Genomic DNA, 22,702 nt, shown 5'->3' with positions numbered 1-22,702 from the left:
TCCAGTATCTTGAGTTTAGTGGGGGTGGAACAGCAACATTGAGGCATTCATTCATATCAGCAATCCTTATTTGCCAAATTGAAAGTTGATCACAGCAAATATCTTAATATTTTAAAATATTAGTTCATGCAGATTATACTATCTGCCACTCTATGCCAGATCATTTAAATTAATTTTCAATAAAACGGTCATCAGTACATAGTATTCTAGTAGAGCAGCACAGTCTTTGAGTTTAACAACATTAGTGTACAAAAGCTACGTGATCTGATGGTAGAAAATATTATTTTGTTACTGAAAGCTCACGAGTAAAGGTACTATCATATCATGGATTAAAAATAGGTATACGTTCATGCTTTCCACATGTCTTGGGTCATAAATCAGTCCAGCTCCGCTCTTAGTTTAAGATATCGACTAAACCCTTTTAAAGCACTGTACTCTCCCAGCCATCTGTTTGTTCTCTATCATGGGATTTGGTGTACAAACACTTCATTTGACTGCATTTTCTGGACTTCCTACCATACCTCAAAGTGCCACTAATAGTGTGACAGTGTGAAATATATTCTGAAACTGTGAATTGAGGGATTCAAATAATGTTATAAACGACAAAATATTTGAATACCTTGGAATACATTCAAAGTAAACTATTCTGTATAATGCATTCAAAATGGAGCATTTTCTTATCTTTTTGCATATTTGGTCTACTTTCCATTATGTTTGTGTTACAAGCTGTAACATATCTGAATTTAGATACCATTTATAAATGCTTTACAGTTTGTCATCGTAACACATGAAAACTAAGATATTGGTTATTCAGTGTATAATCTACTCTGTCATTTATTTTCCATTTTTTCTTATCATTCTCTTTAAAAAAAAAAAAAAAATGCATGCAGGCAATTCCACAGGTTATGGCTGTCTCTTTTTAGACAATAAAGATTGGTGGGCTATTCTACCATCAGAGGGAATCATAGCCAAGACTGAGCTTGTCCTTTTCAGATGTCCACAAATGGAACTCTCGATCAGGATTCTGGGTAGAGATGAAACATAGCCATAGAATCAAAGAATGATGCACCACAGAAGGAGGCCATTCGGCCCATTGTTCCTGTGGCAGCTCATTGAAAGAGCTATCCAATTAATCCCACTCTCTTGCACTTTCCCTTGCCTTGCACATTTTCCCCTTCAAGTAGTTATACAATTCCCTTTTGAAATTTAGTGTTTAGTCTACTTCTACTACCCTTTCAGACAGTACATTCTTTCACTGTTTCACCCGACATCGTTCATGGGGGCACTGAAGCCAGTTGCAGTGGCCCTACTGCTGCTCTGGCTAAGATTGGTCAACTCTGCAACTTTCTTGGTCTGTATGACTTTGTATTACATTGTGCAGTGCATTTACCACTGAAACATTAGGGGAGCTCCTTTTTTGTTTGTGTAGATATATTTTGATTAACTTTTGTGTTCATCAAGGTGACTGTCACTGCTTGTGACAAAAAGCTACTCTTGCTCAGCCCCTACAATATGTCTTAATTTAAATCTCAGTAAAGCACTCCTTGAATCAGACGTGACATTTCCACTTAACATCGGCTATCCATGTTGCATCTGGTTGACATTGATAATTTGGCACTAATTTGTTTCAAATTATAGTCCATTTTATTCTGGAGAACCACCCTCTCAGAGCTACGTTGAGAATGTTGAAACTCATAGACACTCAGCTCCTTGTTTTTTGGGTCTTATTAACTCTTATGAAGCACCTTGAGTCATTTTACTCAGTTAAAGGTGCTATATAAATAAAGTTGTTGTACTTTGGTGATATTGCAATAAATGCTTCATGGGAGGGTGGAGTGGTAGTTGTTTGAACTGCCATGCTTTACCCATGCATGCTTGTGAAATGCTGCTGTATTATAAATGGAGCAGTTCTATAAACAAGCTAGTGCGCTAGAATACTTGCAACTGGTTTGTTTTATTCAATATTTTAAATTGTCTTTTCATCAGGAAAAAGGTACCACTCCCTTGCATGTGGCTGCTAAAGCAGGACAAATACACCAGGCTGAACTTCTGGTTGTCTATGGCGCAGACCCTGGAGCTCCTGATGTTAATGGCAGAACACCGATAGATTATGCCAGGTCAGTGGGGGGGAATAAGACCCTCAGTTATTTTATACACTTTTGTTTAATTTATATTACTGCTGCAAAGCATTGAACTTTTAATGGGGTGGGATTAGAGTCACTGTTATGGCAGCTGAGCTAAAATGTGCGGGGAAGCAATAACCGTGCTAGGTTTTACACCTAGATTGTTTCCTAAAAATCCATATTTCTGTTAAGGACATGTACTGTTGTGTATATTTTGATATTTATGATCTGTTTAACACTTTTGCTATGGGAATAGTTCAGTAAAATGAAAGTTTTATTATGAAACAGTAATGCAGGTTCTTCTTTTGAAATGTTGATAGTTAAATCCCCAAAGTTTTCACCCTCAACACTTGCTCAGGAGAATTCATACTGATTTGATGTGATAAAATTACACATGTAAGCAATACAAGCTCATCTGAAACATAGAAAATAGGTGCAGGAGTAGGCCATTCGGCCCTTCGAGCCTGCACCACCATTCAATATGCTCATGGTTGATCATGCAACTTCAGTACTCCATTCCTGCTTTCTCTCCATACTCCTTGATCCTTTTAGCCGTAACTGCCACATTTAACTCTCTTTTGAATATATCTAACAAACTGGCCTCAACAATTTTATGTGGTAGAGAATTCCACAGGTTCACAATTTTCTGAGTGAAGATGTTTCTCCTCATCTCAGTCCTAAACAGCTTACCCCTTATCCTTAGACTGTGACCTTTGGTTCTGGACTTCCCCAACATCGGGAACATTCTTCCTGCATCTAACCTGTCCAATCCCGTCAGAATTGTATATGTTTCTATGAGATCCCCTCTCATTCATCTAAATTCCAGTGAATATAAGCCTAGTCGATCCAGTCTTTCTTCATATGTCAGTCCTGCCATCCCAGGAATCAGTCTGGTGAATCTTCGCTGCACTCCCTCAATAGCAAGAATGTCCTTCCTCAGATTAGGAGACCAAAACTGTATACAATATTCAAGGTGTGGCCTCACCAAGGCCCTGTACAACTGCAGTAAGACCTCCCTGCTCCTATACTCAAATCCTCTCGCTATGAAGGCCAACATGCCATTTGCCGCCTGTTTTTGCCACCAAAGTGAATAACCTTCCATTGTACTGCATCTGCCATGCATTTGCCCACTCACCTAACCTGTCCAAGTCACCTTGCAGCCTCTTAGCATCCTCCTCACAGCTCACACTGTCTCCCAACATAGTGTCATCTGCAAACTTGGAGATGTTACATTCAATTCCTTCATCTAAATCATTAATGTATCTTGCAAATAGCTGGGGTCCCAGCACTGAACCTTGCGGTATCCCACTAGTCACTGCCTGCCATTCTGAAAAGGACCCGTTTATTCCTACTTTTTGCTTCCTGTCTGCCAACCGGTTCTCTATCCACGTCAATACATCACCCCCAATACCATGTGCTTTAATTTTGCACAGTAATCTCTTGTGTGGAACCTTGTCAAAAGCCTTTTGTAAGTCCAAATACTCCTCATCCACTGGTTCTCCTTTGTCCACTCTACTAGTTACATCCTCAAAAAATTCTAGAAGATTTGTCGAGCATGATTTCCCTTTCATAAATCCATGCTGACTTGAACCGATCCTGTCACTGCTTTCCAAATGCGCTGCTATTACATCTTTAATAATTGATTCCTACATTTTCCCCACTATCGATGTCAGGCTAACTGGTCTATAATTTCCTGTTTTCTCTCCCTCCTTTTTTAAAACTGATCCAGAGTCCATGTAATGTTGGAAAATGACCATCAATGCATTCACTATTTCTAGGGCTACTTCCTTAAGTACTCTGGGAGGCAGACTATCAGGCCCTGGGGATTTATCGGCCTTCAATCCCATCAATTTCCCTAACACAATTTTCTGACTAATAAGGATTTTGTTTAGTTCCTCCTTCTCGCTATACCCTCAGTCCCCTAGTATTTCCGGAAGGTTATTTGTGTTTTCCTTCGTGAAGACAGAACCAAAGTATTTGTTCAATTGGTCTGCCATTTCTTTCTTCCCCATTATAAATTCACCTGATTCTAACTGCAAGGGATCTACGTTTATCTTCACTAATCTTTTTTTCTTCACATATCTATAGAAGCTTTTGCAGGCAGGTTTTATGTTCCCGGCAAGCTTCCTCTCATACTCTATTTCCCCCCTCCTAATTAAACCCTTTGTCCTCCTCGGCTGAATTCTAAATTTCTCCCAGTCCTCAGGTTTGCTGCTTTTTCTGGCCAATTTATATGCCTGTTCCTTGGATTTAACACTATCCCTAATTTCCCTTGTTAGCCACGGTTGAGCCACCTTCCCTGTTTTATTTTTACGCCAAGCAGGGATGTACAATTGTTGAAGTTCATCCATGTGATCTTTAAATGTCTGCCATTGCCTATCCGCCGTCAACCCTTTAAGTATCATTCGTCAGTCTATCCTAGCCAATTTACGTCTCATACCATCGAAGTTACCTTTCTTTAAGTTCAGGACCCTAGTCTCTGAATTAACTGTGTCACTCTCCATCTTAATGAAAAATTCTACCATATTATGGTCACTCATCCCCAAGGGGCCTCGCACAACAAGATTGCTAATTAATCCCCTCTCATTACACAGCACCCAGTCTAGGATGGCCAGCTCTCTAGTTGGTTCCTTGATATATTGGTCTACAAAGCCATCCCTTATACACGCCAGGAAATCCTCCTCCACCGTATTGCTACCAGTTTGGTTAGCCCATATTGCACGCATCCTTAATTTTCTGTTTGATGCTATCTCCAACCTCACTACTACTGTTTGGTGGTCTGTACACAACTCCCACTAGCCTTTTCTGCCCTTTGGTGTTCCGCAGCTCTATCCATACAGATTCCACATCATCCAAGCTAATGTCCTTCCTTACTATTGTGTTAATCTCCTCTTTAACCAGCAACACTACCCCACCACCTTTTCCTTTGTCTATCTTTCCTGAATATTGATACCCTTGGATGTTGAGTTCCCAGCCTTGGTCACCCTGGAGCCATGTCTCCGTAATCCCAATTACATCACATCCGTTAACAGCTATCTGCGCAGTTAATTCATCCACCTTATTAAGAATGCTCCTTGCATTGAGACACAGAGCCTTCAGGCTTGTTTTTTTAACATTAGAATTCTTTTAGAATTGTAATGTGGCCCTTTTTGATTGTTGCCTTTGATTTCTCTGCCCTCCACTTTTCCTTATCTCCTTTCTACCTTTTGCTTCTGCCCCCATTTTACTTCCCTCTGTCTCCCTGCATAGATTCCCATCTCCCTGCCATATTAGTTTAAACCCTCCCCAACAGCACTTGCAAACACTCGCCCTAGGACATCGGTAGTTTTCTGCGACCTGAAAATGTTACAGGTTTTAAAAGAGAAAGCATGCCTTGGGCATCCGGTTATTCATTCCCACTTTATGGGCCCAAATTTGCTCCGTTTTTTTTGTTGGAGCAACTTGATTTTTCAGGACTATCTTAAAAATCCCCATTCTGCACATTTAATTTGTGCCAGTGAGTTAGTTAGGATTTTTTAAAGATTTTTTCCCAAAAGGGGGCGTTACCAGCCAACTATGCCTGTTTTGGCCATTTAAGCCAGTTTGGACAGCTAATAGTTGCTCCAAACTAACTTAGGCCAGTGTATGTGGCCACTTGTGGCCGCACAGAAAACCCTTGCGGAGAGTTAAGAAATTAGCGCAGGCAGCCAGAGATGCGGGGGGTGGGTGTGGGGGGGGGGGGGGGTGCGGTGGAGGGAAGCAGAGAGGTCCTTGTAAAGTACTAAACACCTTCACAACAATATTCAAGCAGTATAAAAATCATCAATAATAAATAAAAAATAAAAGTTACGTCCTACCTTCCTAACTCAGCCCGGGAAGTCAGCGGGCCGACTCCGACTTCTCTCCAACGACTTCCAGGACTTTCTCTCCGACGACTTCCAGGAATTCTCTCCATGGACTTCTAGGACTGCTCCCTCCGAGGGATTGGAGGACTGCTCCCTCCGAGGGAAGGCAACAGCTGGCCTGTGCGGCAGGCCACTCGGCCGGGATAGGGGCAGGATGCGTTGGGCCCCACGCTGCAGGCTTGCATGATCACAATCATGGGAGGAGCTACTGCACATGCGTGAACGCTCTACTGCGCATGCATAGTTGCCGGCACTCTTTTCGGCGCAGGGCCCTAGCTCCACCCCCCCCCCCCCCCCCAATGGACTCGCCACGCCAAGCCCCGGGAGAGTCGGCAGAGGGGCCAGAATATGGGGATATCTTTTCGGCACCGTTTTGAGCGCAGGAAGTTGCTCCTGCGCCAAAAAAACTGGAGGACCAAATTTGGGCCCGATATAACATCACCATTTTCAGTACCGGTACCAATGTTCAGTGCAGTAGGTCGCCAACACACGTGGGGGGAAAAAAAAGTGGCAGCAAGTGAGAATCCACATAGTGTAGTCTTTTTTAAAAGTTTTCCAGAGTCGAGTGTTCAGTCTGAAGGGATCTCATGTAAATCATTTTTAAAGACACCTTTATGCTGTAGGGGTTCAGAACTCCTGGAGCTTAGCTTTGTTTATACCAAGAAAATGTGGTTGCACAGTTCTATTTGGATGAAAGATATTTTTAGAATTGTGAATGTAGTGAGTTGCTCTGTATGTGTCTCCAAATAAAAGCAGGGCCAGGTGACCCCTGTTGGTGTAAAATCAGAGCACTGTATGGAGGCCACAGTCCTGAAACTGTTTAAAAGCACCTTGAAAAGACCATATGTCAAAAGATATCTTTCACATGAGAAAGAAAGAAGAAAGACTTGGATTTATATTGCGCCTTTTACGACCACTGGATGTCTCAAAGCGCTTTACAGCCAATTAAGTACTTTTGGTGTGTAGTCACTGTTGTAATGTGGGGAACGCACCAACCAACTTGTGCACAGTGAGGGCAGGAACCTAGTTTGCCTATCAGCCCACAACTATATAAAGGAGCAAAAACATGAAATGCACAATAGGTCAGTTAGCATCTGGATAAAGATAGGTTAACAATGCGTGTTACAGCTGAAATTGACCCATCTTCTTTCAGATTCTGACTGCATTTCCAGCATTTAGTTGTTTCAGATTTCCAGCATTGATTTGTAAATTTTTGTACAAAAGACAGTTTGATTAGTGCTGCGTGAATATTCACCTAGACACCTAAATGCAACCACATATATATTTTTTTTTAATGTATAAAATTTAAATTGTAGCTATGTTGTGTGTATCTAAGGTACTGAATCTAGAGCTAAGTGACCACAGGATGGGCTGAATTCTTCTTTTCACCTCCCTGTGACTGAATTGTGATCTTTATTCTTTAACATTGGTAGGCAAGCGAATCACCATGAGCTCGCTGACAGGCTGGTGGAGTGTCAGTATGAACTTACAGATAGATTGGCATTTTATCTTTGTGGACGGAGGCCAGGTAAGTAATTTCTGCAAAGTCGAATGAAGTTTATACTATGAATATGGCCACTGGACAAATACAAGTGGGATACAAAAATTACCACTGCTACTAACTGTATAGGGGTTCATTTGCCAAATTCCCCTCTTTCCCCCACCCTAAAAATTACTAATGAATATAATTTGTAAGCACAAACTTTCAGCTGAAGCTTTTAAAAAAAAATGTGTAATTGTAAATGGAACTATTGGAGGGGGTAATTCAATATGAAAACTATCGTGCAAATGTCCTCCTCTTGGTGGCCTATTTGTGAAGCAGCTCATTTAATTTCGATCGTATTTTTCATACTCCTGCAGCATATCCTGTATAATCTCTATAGATGGTTTTCAAGTACACGTGATCGTCCATGTACATACTCCGATAAAGCATTAAGTTTCAGACCACCTCAATGTTTAGCTAAAACAACATCCCTGGTGTTCTGCTGCCAGCCAGTTATGGAACTTCATACCATTGACTGCTTCAGGATTAGCATCCAGGACCCAACATGGTGCTGTTCCTTTCTGATGCCAGCAACCTGCTGTAAATGTCAACTGCGTTTTTTTTTTAAACCCCACTTTTCAGACTCAAATCAGCATTTATTTTGATGTAAGAGCTGAGGAGGAGAAGCTGCTTTGTATCAGAACTATTTTGCAGTTTATTGGAGGAAAAAAATGCAACTTTTTTTTATTCGTTCCGGTATGTTGGCGCTACTGGCAAGGCCAGCATTTATTGCCCATCCCTAATTGCCCATGAGAAGGTGGTGGTGAGCTGCCGTCTTGAACCGCTGCAGTCCTTGTGATGAAGGTACTCCCACAGTGCTGTTGGGCAGCAAGTTCCAAGATTTTGACCCAGCAATGAAGAAGGAAAGGCGATATATTTGCAAGTCAGGACAGTGTGTAACTTGGAGGGAAACTTACAGGTGATGGTGCTCCAATGTTCCATCACACTCCTGACTTGTGCCTTGTAGATGGTAGAAAGGCTTTGGGGAGTCAGGAGGTGAAACACTCGCTGCAGAATACCTAGCCTCTGACCCGCAGCTCTTGTTGCCACAGTATTTATGTGGCTGGTCCAGTTAAATTTCTGGTCAATGGTAACCCCCAGGATGTTGATGGTGGGGGATTTGGCGATGGTAATGCCGTTGAATAGAACTCTATTGAGAGTAATTCAGATTCAAATTATTTCACCCTCCAACCAACATCCATGCTGGTCTTCAAAGAACTAAATCATCATAACTGTTCACTTTTCTTGTCCAAACTCAGTATTTCCCAATGCAGAATATTTTGAGCTAACCAGAGCCATATTGCAATGCTGCAACATGAGCAAAGGGTTTCATGACTTCATAATCAGTGAGGATCTAAAGTTCCCCAACTCCTAGAATTTTGTTACGGCCCGTGATGCAATGTTCCTCAGCATTCATGTTGTGGAATACTTATTTTGGCATTCAAATGTTCATGTTTACCGAATTGTGCCAAAGACATTTTCATCTTCTCGTTGTGATATTGGATCACTATCTTCATTATTGCCACTGAGCTATGCAGACATGACTAATGGGTGAGATGTAGGTAATAAAGGTGAGACTGCCTCATGCAAGAGGCTTATTTCTTTCCATGATTACTAGTTCTGTTCATTGTTGTGGTACTGTAGATTGTTATCCATGTCAGGACTTGGCATCAATTACTTTCCAGTAATGCTTCTCAATCCTAAAATAATAGGATAATATGTAACATTAAAACATCAGAAGTGGAGAGGACAGGGTGATACAATGGATTAGCCCACTATACTGTAATCTCTTGGAACTGCATTTAATTTATTTCAGACTCTTGAAATTAGTGTCGGCTGGTTAAATTTGGCAGATGATTTTGGCAGTCTCAGTGCGGTTCCTCATGGGGATTGAGCCACAATACCAAACTGTTTATAAGTCAGCACTAAATTGATTGGCCTTAATTGGAGAGGCTATAGGATGCAAAATATATCTAATACCTGGTTTATAATGGGAAATGAGAGCTACCTTAGGACATAACAGCAGGATACTCTGTGATGAATAGCTCACGTCCTGCCCCTTCATAGCCTCTTAACTGTCTACAAGGCTCATCGAGAGCGTGATGGAAGACTTATTCGTCATCTGGATTTTGTAGCTGCAGCAACACTCGAGAAGCTTGACGCCATCCTGGACAGATCAGTCCACTTGATTGATACGCTTGCTACTAGACTTGAGATTCCCACCACCACCACCATTGGGAGACTGTGGCTGGAGTATGTACTATCTACAAGAGGCACAGCAGCAACCTGATGAGGTTACTGCAACAGCACCTTTCAGCTCCACAACCTCTACCACCAAGAACGACAAAAGCAGCAAGATCATGGGAGTGTCATTACTTCAATGTTTCCCTTCAAGTTGCCATCCTGGTTTAGACTTGTACTGCTGTTCCTTCATTGGCGATGGGTTAATATCCTGGAATTCTCTACCTAACAGCAGCATTGTGAGAGCACCATTAACTTAAGGACTGCAGCGGTTCAAGGAGAAAGCCCACCAGCACCTTCTCGTGGCAACTGAAGATGGCCAGTAGATGCAGATTTGTCTGCGTTGGCCACATCTACATTGGGACAATTTTTTTTAAGCTATTGAATTTAGATTATTTGGTTTCTGGCTACTGCAGTAAATGTGACCAAAAACCATAACTCGCTTAATTGCAACCTCTCGGGACACTCCTCACAAACTGATAAAATGGGAATTTCTATAAAGTGGGAAGCAATAATAGCAATAAAAAGGCTGGTCTGGTGCACAATAACCTTTTACTTGGCTAAATTTTGTGCAATAGCTTGCAACAAGAGTGAATATAGTGTATTAAAAATAGCAACATTTTGCAATATCTTCAGGTAACTACAGTGAAACATCTTTAAAAAAAAATGTTCTGTAGTTGCAATCATTTTTTAAGTCCTATTTTGTTATCTAATGGTATATATGTATTGGGCAGGCTGCTTTAATAGTACTGGGAAATGCTATTTGCTTTCCACTGAAGCTGAAGCCTGGAATATTCCTCTAAGAATTGTTTACTCAAGTTAAGAGCCAAGCAATCTCTCTCCTGATGTAGGCCATATCCCTTTGTGGTTCATTAGCACCACACTGATGTTTTTATTCTTTTTCCACAGATCATAAAAATGGGCATTATGTCATCCCCCAAATGGCTGACAGGTGAGACTCCATCTTGCTTCACATTAAAGCTGAGGGATTAACCAGTTAATTAACCAGTATATGTCATCATCATCATAGGCAGTCCCTTGAAATCGAGCAAGACTTGCTTCCACTCTAAAAGTGAGTTCTCCGGTGACTGTACAGTCCAATATGGGAATTACAGTCTCTGTCACAGGTGGGACAGGCAGTGGTTGAAGGAAAGGGTGGGTGGGGAGTCTGGTATGCCGCATGCTCCTTCTGCTGTCTGCGCTTGGTTTCTGCATGCTCTTGGCGACGAGACTTGAGGTACTCTACGCCCTCCCGGATGCTCTTCCTCCACTTAGAGCGGTCTTGGGCCAGGGATTCCCAGGTAGCGATGGGGATGTTGCACTTTATCAAGGAGGCTTTGAGGGTGCAGTATATGTATCTTCAGTTGAACTAATGCAGATTTGATCATTTTCACAGTGCAGAGAATCCCATTCTGTTTGAAAGGTGGTTCTTTTTCCATTTCTCTAATTTGTACTTTGTTTACAGTGATCTTCCTTTTCAGAACTTAACACGACAATAACCTGTTTCAAATTTTATCTCTGCTGTACATCCATTCTAATTCTAAAAGTGGGGTTCTCAAATTAAAGTAGTCTTGTGCTGTAATCTCTATGTACAATTGCAACAGATTCAAAAGTTGGATTGCCTGGACAGGTTTATTTAGAGTCTGCAAAACCAGATAGTTGCTGATCAATACAATATTAATCACTTTCTAATGAATGCTGAGAAGTTTGAGAATTGGCCCTCTTGATTGCATTTTGACATGGTGCTGAAATATTTTCTCAGTAATAGTGTCACATTCATGTGTTGTATTCTGAGGTTAGTAACAGTAGTAGTTTTATTTTTTTGCTTTCTGCATTTTACAAATTCTAGTTGCTAATGAGTATTGATGCTGATGTATAAAGAACATGATGTCCAATACACAAATAAATCTCCAATGTTGTTTTGTAAGTTAACCCATTGGTAGCTTTGACTGTTTTTAAGATTCACTTGACCGGTGTTCCCTATTCCATTCCTTATCTTATTAGGCTTGTCAACAATATTCCCTCTTCTCTCTCATTTTTTTGGGTTGCGCTGCGAGGCCATTCCAACTTCCATGTGTGCACAGTTTTTCCATTGAGAAACCAGCAAGTGGCCTGCATGGGAGTTAAACAAGGAACATTGCTTGTTAGTACAATAAATTATAGCAATAACATGTTTTAAAATTCTTGCTGTGTAGTAGATATTGGGTACAATTAGAAGCTCAAACTGATAATATAGACCCTCAAGCTTGTATATAAACTATATTTTGATGCGTAAATAAAAGGCAATATTTCCATGATTACATTGCATTATATACAATAGTGAAAGTACCCAGTTGAACTTCACTTTTCCAACTGCTGAAGGAAACACATTAGTGGCAGTCAAAATATAAGCAGACATTTATTCCAGATGCAACTTCTCATCTCCACTTAACATTCATTCTGGATCATCTGTATGCAGTTGCAATGAATTATCTCTTTTCATAATACCAATTGGTTCCCCACTCACTGCCATTCTGACTTCTCTATTCTCTGCATTTACATTCTGTGCGCTACACTGATTGGCTTCCATTCTTGTTGCTTTGCTGCTCCTTCACCCCTGCAAACACTTAGATATGCAATTTTTTTGTTACATAATTGTACAATAACTTCTCTAATTTTCCAGTGGCCTCTTTACAATTTAAGGCAGTTTATTCACTTCACACAAGTGTTCAGATGGTTCAGAACCACCTTTTCAAATGTTCCTGTGTTTTTTCAGAGCATTCAAATTATGCATATTTGCAGGAACACTGGAAGGCGATGTCTTTTCTGCAACTGCATAATGGTATCCGATGTGAAGTGGGACATGAGATGTGTTAGACAACTTCTCAGTTCACAATATTGTTGGAACTCTTGCATAGCATTCACAGCACAGAAACGAGCTATTCAGCCAAACCGGTCCATGCCGTTGATGCTCAACACTAGCCTCCACACACCTTTCTTCATCTAACCCCACCAAAATATCCCTCTATTCCTTTCTCCCTCATCTTTTTAATCTAGCTTCTCCTTAAATGCATCTATTCTATTTGCCTCAACTGTTCTTTGTGGTAGCAAGTTCCACATTCTAACCACTCTCTGGGTAAAGAAGTTTCACCTAAATTCCATTTATTAGTGATTATCTTGTATCTATGGCCCCTAGTTCTGGTCTCCCCTGCAAGTGGAAACATTTTTCCTATCAAACCTTTCATAATCTGAAATACCTCTATCAGATCAGGGCCCCAGCCTGTTCAATCTTTCCTGTAAGTTCTGGTATCTTTCTAGTAAATCTTTTTTGCACCTTCTTCATTGCCTCCGATATCCTTTTTATAATATGGAGGCCAGTACTCCAAAGTGTGGTCTACTCAAGGTACTATACAAGTTTAACTTAAACTTCTCTGCTTTTCAATTCTATCCCACTAGAAATGAACCCCAGTACTTTGTTTACGTTTTTATGACCTTATTAACCTGCATTGTTACTTTGTGATTTGTGCATCTGAACTCTCAAATGTGTTTTATTTTGATGTATTTTATGTGATGGGAGCTTGGTGGCTTTGACTGGCTACTTCTTGCTTTCAACTTTTTTAAAGGCAAGTTCCATGCCAGCTATGTTATTTGGATTGGGAGTAGTGGCAGCACAGTTGTCTGTGCCCAGTAGCTCGCTCAAAAGCCGGATTGCCAAGAGCCTGGGAACAGATCGTCTACTGGTCAGGCGGGAATTAAAGTCCGCTACGAAGAGGCCTAAAAGACTAGAGTAAGATTAATTAAAAGTAGAGCCTTGTTTAAATACGAGTCTAAAATACTGAGTACAGATTCTCTTCCTTAGTCTGAGTCACTGTCTCTGTTGCAGCATGGCAGTTTATTTATAGACATTAAATCTTGTCTACCTGCAGTTGTGGTGGCCAGAGTCCATTGGATTATTATGCTCCTGACACTTGGATCTTTTCAAAACACAGCCCAACAGCTTCTAAGTAGTGTTCCAGATAGAAATTCTAGTGGTTAAATTTGGAACAATATAACCTCTGAATGACTCTCCTGTCAATTACTGTAACTCAGGTTATGCAGTGCTTGAATTTTTGCAATGCCGCTCATGATATCTGTAATGTAGTAAACCTGCCTCCCACAGCATCAACTTTCATATTCTCAGCACTTTATTACGTTCTCATATTTGAACCTTTTAGAACATTCTCTTCAATTGTTTTTTTTACTTTTATTCATACACATGATGTGGGCGTAGTTGGCAAGGCCAGCATTTACTGCACATCCCTAATTGCTCTTGAGAAGGTGGTCGTACGCCGTCGCCTTAAACTGCTGCAGTCTGTGTGGTGAAGGTACTCCCACAGTACTTATATGGAGGGAGTTCCAGTGTGTTGACCCAGCGACGATGAAGGAATGACGATATATTTTCAAGTCAGGATGGTGTGTGACTTGGAGGGGAACTTGGAGGTGATGGTGTTTCCATCCACCTGCTGCCCATGTCCTTCTAGATGGTAGAAGTTGTGGGTTTGGGAGGTACTGCCGAAGAAGCTTTAACGAGTTGCTGCAGTGCATCTTGTAGATGATGCACACTGCACCCACGGTGTGCCAGTGGTGGAGGGAGTGAATGTTTAAAGTGGGGAAAGCTAAAACAGCATAAATTTCCTTTCATCCTGTTTTCTTCCATGTGACTGACTGGTACTCACTGGTTCTGCTTTCCCTGTCAAGCTGATGTTGTGTAAGGTTCTCTGGAGTAACCAGGAAAAAATGTTTAAAACATAAGGTTATATTAAGAATAAGTCTCCTTTTAAAAATACATTCATTTAAAATGGCCAAATTAAGTTCTCATATTTTACATTGTTGTGAAGATGTTGAAAGTATCTATTGTATTAAATTTGGTATATGGGGAATGTGTTTCATTACTACTCGTGATCGGCCGTTTCAATGTTAAAGGTGTCACTATGTGACACAATAGCTGCTATCTTATAGCAAGAGTATATCATCCTGTGATTTGTGCAGTTTGACCACCGGGTTCTCATTGCTTAAATTGCTTTCTGAAATACTTTTTCAACTGCATTTATTTTCTTTAACTGAAATTCCTAATGTCCAAAATGAGGTTTCAAATAAACTTCAAAAATAAGTTATTTATTGTGTTATGTTTTCTTTTAATGCCTCTAAATCAGAAGGTTGCGGGTTCATGTCCCACTCCAGAGACTAGAGCACAAAAATCTAGGCTGACTCTCCAGTGCAGTTCTGAGGCAGTGTTGCACTGTTGGAAGTGCTGTCTTTTGGATATGAGGCGTTAAACCTCGTCTAGTTTAGAGTTTACTCTCTCAAGTGGATGTAAAAGATCCCATGACACTATTTTGACAAAGAGCAGGGGAATTATCCCCGGTGTCCTGGCCAATATTTATCCCTCCATCAACTTAACAAAAACAGATTATTTGGTCATTATCACATTGCTGTTTGTGGGGGCTTGCTTGTACGCAAATTGGCATTTCCTACATTACAACAGTGACTACACTTCAAAAGTACTTTTTTGGCTGTAAAGTGTTTTGGGATGTCCGATGGTCGTGAAAGACTATACATAAATGCAAGTCTTTTTTTCTTTTTAAAGATTTTACTCAAAGGCCTCAGCCTTTCTGAAAAGTCTGGCTGAAAACTTGGGTATTTTTGCTTAAAGCTGTGACTGAGCTGAATTTGGATTGTGCAGCCTGAACATGTGCAGTGTACTGAATTTCGCAGGATGTAACTAGTGTATAGTCATATGCAATTATGAAATATTATTCTTCAGCTTTTAGCCAATTCTGCCAGTAGCTTTTAAAATTATTTTGAAGGAGCCAACTTAATGAGGTACAATTTATATTGAATATTTTTAAAAAACACGAGAGGCAGTGAGAACTTTGAAGCCAACAAATTATCTCCACCTGACTGTTAGAAAAGCCGGTGATATTCTCTACCTTTCTCTTTCTGTCTCATAGGTGTTAGAATCTGTGTCTCACAAACTGGCATCAACTTATCTCACCTAATTTAATTTTGAAAAGTTGAATTTTAATAGTGCACAAAGCCTCCTGAGGAAACAGTAGAGGAGGAAATCTATCTATCTATCTCTCTCTCTCTCTCTCTCTCTCTCTCTCTCTCTCTCTCTCTCTCTCTCTCTCTCTCCCCATTACGTTGGTGTTATAGTTATATTGGTTAAATGTAATAAAATTAGATTCATATAAAAGTGTTACATTATGGAATGAGTTTTGAGCATTATTCCATGTGCAATATATCTGTATATATAAATATAGCTATAATATATCAAAAACGGTGACTGGTCTCAACAGTTCTAAGGGATTGCACCTGTGGAGGATGCTGTGAGCATAAAGTTAGTGACCGAATCACCCAAAGGAAAAATGTAGAAATTCTCATTCCAAGCCAACATGTTAAAGTTTCATGGGGAGATCAATCGAATAACTCATGGATTTTTAAAAAAGCACATTTCAATCGGAAAGGAGTTCATCAAGTCAGTTGTCTGGGAAAGTTGCAGCCAAATGTGTCAATGGAAAAGATGGCGTTGCTAACCCCATAGCTGAACGGGGAACCAAAGTAGCAGAACTGAAGAGAGCAAGTTTTAAGGTTCAGCAAAAGGGAAGTGATGAGTCCCAAATAAGGGTCACTGTACTTGGAAGCTAAGAACCGAAGAATGAGGGCCCATAAACGAACAGGAAATAAAGACTGAAAACTAGCGTGCGAGCGAAGCAAGCTGAAAAAGGTAACTAGGAATCCCCGCTGCCACTCCCACAATCCACTGGGAGACAATTGGAATATTCCTCTTCCCAGCGGAGATACAAAGTGCCAGCTGGAACCCAACCTCCCTCCCAGTGGTTAGCAGATGACAACCACTCACTGCTGAAGCAGAAATAAGACCTATCCTATGATTTCTCCTCTAATTTTCCCCTTCCCCCATCTGAAACACACAGCGCCATGTCCGTTCTCTTCATTTCGCCACTACTTCCTTCCAACCTCCTACTTTTCTCTCCTCCTCTTAACTCCTCCTCCCGTTTCCCTAATGGTGCCTTTGGTCTTGATTCCGTGTGGAAAAACCTGTGGGAGATTGACTAGTATATCCATTAGAAATGGTGAGTGGTTGCAGCATTCCACTGATATTATACCCATTGACCATGAAACTTGGCTTTTGGACAGTGCCTTTTGCCCCCTTCCTCCCTCCCTCCCACCCCCTTTTCCCCCTCACTCTTCATCCTCCTTCCCCCTCACCTCACCCACCTTCACCTCCCTCCTCTGATTAAAAAATACTTTGTTTTCCCCCCCCAACATGTTTGTTTTCTCTCCAGACACTCATTAGGGTGTATTAAAGTATTAACCATACTATCTTTATAGGCAAAATAACCAAATTCAAGATTAAGATTCAAGATTAGTTTAAAAAGTACTCTTACTAAAACTACCAAAACAAAATTCTATGATTCTGTTTTAACAGGGATGGGGCAAGGGTCTAAGTGAATTGCTCTTTCAGAAACTTGGCACAAGTGTTATGTGCTGTAAAATTATCTGGGGGGCCATTTTAACTCTGTTCGCTCACCAGAAACCTGGTAGGTGGGCCATTACAATCACTCTGGCTCTTGCCTGTCCGAAAGTCGCCATGATCGCAACACCTGTGTAAGGGGATAAAAAACGGCCCCTAGAGTGGAGACAGATCGAAGGTCATGACTGGAGATACTGAAGGTAGTGAATTGATCTGATGTGTAAGATGGTCCAGATTACAAGGGCTTATCAGTGTTAGGAGATTTTGAGGAATCAGGAGTTCTTCTGTCTTACGGTATGGATTGTAATATTGACCGATTATGTATAACCCGCTTACGTATGTAAAGCACGCTCATACACTCGCTTATATTGGGCTAGTAAGAGGGGAATAGCGAAGCCTGATGGGTAATGAACCATCCGTCGGATTAACCTTAGAACACTCATTCAATACAGAACAAGGACACAAATGTTTGGGAACATAGTGACTGGTAGTTTTGACTAGAGTTCTTGGGAGATAGATAAGGAGGCACCATCCTGGATCAACACATCATGAAAAACTGAGGCAAAGTTGACACCATGGGAGATGAACAGGTGGGGGGGAGAACCACTCAGAGCCAGTCTAAGCAGTAGGCCAATCGGTGGTTCTGTAAGAGGGTCGCACAACTCGCAAAACTGTAGAATTGTAATTGTAAAACCTCTGATCGGGAAAGTGTTCATCGGAACCTTCCCGAGCATGTTTAAATAAAAACCGGCTAACCGAGGTTTCGTCTTGAGTGATTCCGTGGTCGCTATACAATACGGGCAGGTGTCGATTCCTTATATCAGGGAGACCACCTAGAGGAAGAGAAATCTTTTTACCCCAACACCTGCAATTTAAAAAATCTTCTGAGCAGGCAGCAAGGACACGTGCCCGGAGCCAACAGGGTCTGCATGTTGTGGCCCAGTAACATCATTGAGACCCGACTGTAATTTTAACACCGACCTGAGCGGGGAAACCAGCTGGAGTTGAAATCGGGGCCTAAAGAAACATAATCTTTCATTTAATACATTGACTTAAATGAAAACCCGCACCCCCATAGCAGCCCCCTCCCCTCAGGTTATGTTATTTGAACAGTTGATCGAACATGTTTGGAAAAGGCGGGCAGTTTGGAGCAGATCCTAAAGCAAAAAAAAAAAATGTTGGAATTCCAAAACAAAAACATTTCTAGCATTTTCTGTTTTGAAGGCTGAACTGAATTGAGGGAAAATATTAACTGTTCTGCCATCTCGTGGCCACATGCAGTATAGTCATGGAATGAGCTACTGGAAGTGGACACTTGATTACCTAACTTCATCCATTCATTTAACATGATTTACTGCTTTTATGAAAATTCTAATGAATCATTTATTTTGCAGTAACAAGGTATAATATAACATACAGATTTTAGAACTGCCTTCACACCATGCTGTCCACTTTTGGATCCATTTCAGTTATTTAAAACTTTACACTTCAGAGCATCCACATTAAATTAGTAATGGTAGTAACTTTTGTGAAAGACCAGTGCATCACACTCCTGACTAGATTCTCCATTTCCTGAAGCTATTTAAAAATCTGGTGAATAATTCTGAAAGATTAAACTTTACATAAAATCAAAACCAAAATTTTATAATCACTAGAAAGATGGGATGTTTATGGCTGTAAAATACCATTTGATAGCTTGGGGGAAAAGTGGCCATGGATTTATCCACTCTTACATCCCCAGCCTGTGAACTCACTTTGCTGGGCAGAAAATCACGGGTTGGCAAACATAGAAGTGGAAATTCTCAGCCAATATCGAATCATAAATGCCTCCTCACAGTATTTGGCAAAACATCGCTGACCAATAAACAGACATTAGATGCTTTTAGCACGTCTTGAAACTATTCTCTCTCATTTAATTGTATTTACTAAGCAAGGTAATATCGAGTGATGTGCACAAAATTTATTTTCAGTATTTTATCAAAAAGCCTGTGCCTTGAAATTATGCCATAGAGCACGGTGCTTTGCACCCTTTCTCAGCCGTGGCTCAGTGGGTAGCACACTCCCCTCTGAGTCAGAAGGTTGTAGGTTCAAGTCACACTCCAGGGACTTGAGCACATAAATCTAGGCTGACGCTCCAGTGCAGATCTGTCGGAGGTGCGCCTTTCAGATGAGACGTTAAACCAAGCGCTCTCAGGTGGACGTAAAATATCCCATGGCACTACTTCGAAGAAGAGCAGGGGAGTTATCCCCAGTGTCCTGACCAATAATTATCTCTCAATCAACATCACGAAAACAAATTATCTGGTCATTATCACATTGCTGTTTGTAGGAGCTTGCTGTGCGCAAATTAGCTGGCATGTTTCCCACATTACAACAGTGACTACACTCCATAAGTACTTCATTGGCTGTAAAGCACTTTGAAACGTCCGGTGTTTGTGAAAGGCGCTATATAAATGCAAGTTTTTTTCTTTTGTTCTTCCTCCTGTGTATTGTCCCTGATTAAAATCCAATCCTGATTAAGTTTGTGTTTGTTCTCTGAAAATAAGACTTAATCATGTTTTAACAAGTTAATTTGTATCTTGCTTTAATAGTGTATGTTTTCCATATGTGGTCTTCAATGGGTCTTTGAGCTGGATGGGCAGCTGAACTTTCCCCAAGGTCATAAGAGTAACCTGCGGTTGAGATGATCTATAAAGAGCAAGTGATTTTTGAATTCCTTAGATTTCTTAATGTAACAGTATCTTCTGAGAAAAAATGTTTGGCATGCTTTTTTGTGGGGGATAGGGAGAAGAGCCAGAAGCATAATTTGTCCTTTGTGCAATTCTATATCTTGACATGATTAATTTCATTGTGTTTAATGAGCACACAATAATGGGCCAGATTTTGTGCTCAAAATAAATGAGGCTAATGGGGCTTGCCGTTATTTATGCGCAAATGGCACAGCAATTTCAGGCGCGGGGCAGATGCGCAGTTAAACTCGAATATCCAAAAGTTGCTATCTATGAGTTGTGGCTCTCTGCCATTAGCTTCGTGAAAACGGCATCTCGTTGTCTACCTCACCATTGAAATGCATTGAACAGCATGAAGTTGCTGTATTTGTCTGGTGGGTACAAACTAAACCCACCACAGAAAATAAAGTCTTGCCATTTCAAGTCTAAGGACCCTTGTAATGTGTTAATTACTGCCAATGAACCTTCCTTGCACTGAAACTTATTACAAATATGGAGTCTCATTCCTCAAGGTATTAATTGTTGAATATTTTTAAAATGTCGTGTCAAATTAAATACTTTATAAAAAAAAAAGTTTTCCTTTTTGTGTGTCCCCTCTCAATTTGCCATTGAATTCACCCACTCTAATTTACACTTCCTTATCTTTGCACGGTTTACTTCACAATACTTCAATCTGATTGGTTAAGGAAATACCAAGTGGCTTGTCCTGTTCGCTTGGGTCCCAAATACCTTGTTTACAAACATCAGCTCGCACTTTCAGCAACTTGCCACGCAAAACATTTAAAAGCCTATACCTGCAAGAGCAAGTCTAACTAACGGCAGACGGTGTATCAAAATCTGGGTCGATGTGTGAAAAGATTTTTCCTGGTGCCCCTTTTTAAGTAGTCCAATTTACACAAAATGTAATTTCTTTATGAACTAAAACTAATCAAACAAAACTTTGTATTTTGGGGTTGGGGAAAGAGTAGGCATGCCATGCGTAAGATTCCCTTTCTTGTGTTTATACTGACTGGACTCAGATTTGATTTAACACCTGGTGTTGTTGTTGGATAAATAGTTAAACCAGTCTATTTATAACCTGTCATTCTCCAATTATTTGTAATGATGGCCATAGTTTCCTGTGAATCATAAATTTCTCTATCTGACTGTTAAAAGCTCTTCATTTAAATGGTTTTGAAAATTCTAATAGCCTGAACTTGGCAGTACATTGCTGAAGTATGCTTGAATTACTTATGAACTCGAGTCCCATGTAAATGGGCTTGAAAGTCTGGGTGAATATAGTGGAGTGAGCATGTAGTGTACATTGGTGTATTGTACAGTTGTAATGGATGATGAGTTCTAGGTATATATTTTTAAAGCCTAAAACATGGATGCAACTAGTCAGGCAGTAACTTTTTGTTGTTGAAGTTAACTATAAATTGCACCCTTACTGTTTTCAGCATTAATGCAACACCGTTATTGCATTGATTGAGCCATTTTATATCAGAATCTGTCCGTGCCTCATGAGAAGGAGATGTGTTTAGACGTGAAAGTAACAAGAGATCCACAAATATTCAGTCTGGTGGCACCTTGAGTTGTCATGGGTTGCTTATTCTAACAAATGTTCCTGTTTTTCCTCCTTTGCATTCCTTGGAAAATAGAACACGGCAAAAATGCATGACCCAGAGGTATTTTTTCATTTAGCTCTTCCATTTGTTTACAAAGTGTGCCAATATTATCTCAGCTTAGAACTGTGCTTCTCTGTATTTCTTGCCTGTGATTTGTTGCTTGACAAAGTATAACATAGAGGGGCCCACTGGTCAGTAGTTGGCATGCTCATGTTTGAATTGATGTGCTCTTCTAAATAGCTTCGTTATCTGAAGTACCTCTGTACATCGTGCTGTCTTCTAACTTTGACAGGTACTTCATGTTCAATTTCGCATTGCCTCACAATAATTATTTTATAAAATCTTCTGGATATTGCCACATTCAATGTTCATCCTAATAATAGAATGTGAGATTAATACACTTAAAATCTGACCTTTCTTGTGAAGAGAGGAGTTAAAGAAAGGAATTGGTTCAGTTAAAAATGGTTTCTTGAACATGGTTGCCTTTTTGTAAGTGATTTTCTTGAATTTTATTCAAGCCCTCCAACTAATTCTCTGGAATCGCTCCCCTATTTCCTGCCCCCACCCACCCACCCCCTTAAAAATAAAGAAATTGCATTCACTTTCTGTCCTTTTTGATGCCTCCATTAGCTCTGGCTGTAGTCTGTTTCTTTAGCTTGAGAATTTGGCAGAATGTTGAGTTTGCCCACGGTTTGGAACTAATGATTCTCCACGCTCTGTTGAGAGATAACATTGTTTTCCTACTTGGAGGAATGACACTGAAGTGATGTCAACAATTTTGTGTATGCCTGGTGAATCGGAGATTCGGGCTGTGGTAGAACTTGAACTTTTGTCTACAGCCTGTGAAACTTGGGCCTGGTAAAATCTACTGCAATAGCAGCTAATACAGATTGTGCAGCTGAAGTGGAGAGTGGTTGTCTAAATGTCAAGATTACAACTTTCGCCTTTTGACCACAGACGTCTCCTGAATGCTGAAGGTCTATACAGGTTACCAATATAAAAACTGCTCACTTATATCCAGGAAAACAGTGACAGCTGTTTATGTTGCTATTCAAAGTGCTT

General features: G+C 40.5%; 1 protein-coding gene across 8 annotated transcripts in view; it reads left to right on the top strand.

The window, feature by feature from the left end:
* git1 (G protein-coupled receptor kinase interacting ArfGAP 1) overlaps window positions 1-22,702 on the top strand; it is a 184,119-nt gene that overhangs the window by 90,728 nt on the left and 70,689 nt on the right. For 4 of the 8 annotated variants that reach the window (XM_070857096.1, XM_070857095.1, XM_070857099.1 and 1 more), the window contains exons 6-9: window positions 1,987-2,117; window positions 7,441-7,535; window positions 10,701-10,743; window positions 21,674-21,700. In XM_070857096.1, the coding sequence (XP_070713197.1) occupies window positions 1,987-2,117; window positions 7,441-7,535; window positions 10,701-10,743; window positions 21,674-21,700 (296 nt within the window). The remainder of the gene's footprint in view (window positions 1-1,986; window positions 2,118-7,440; window positions 7,536-10,700; window positions 10,744-21,673; window positions 21,701-22,702) is intronic. The other 4 variants (XM_070857098.1, XM_070857094.1, XM_070857097.1 and 1 more) reach the window with 1 other exon arrangement.

Source organism: Pristiophorus japonicus, chromosome 16 (genome assembly GCF_044704955.1).
Source record: "Pristiophorus japonicus isolate sPriJap1 chromosome 16, sPriJap1.hap1, whole genome shotgun sequence".
NCBI lineage: Eukaryota > Metazoa > Chordata > Chondrichthyes > Pristiophoridae > Pristiophorus > Pristiophorus japonicus.
Note: the sequence above shows the minus strand (reverse complement) of the source record. Positions and strands in the feature narration are given on the sequence as shown.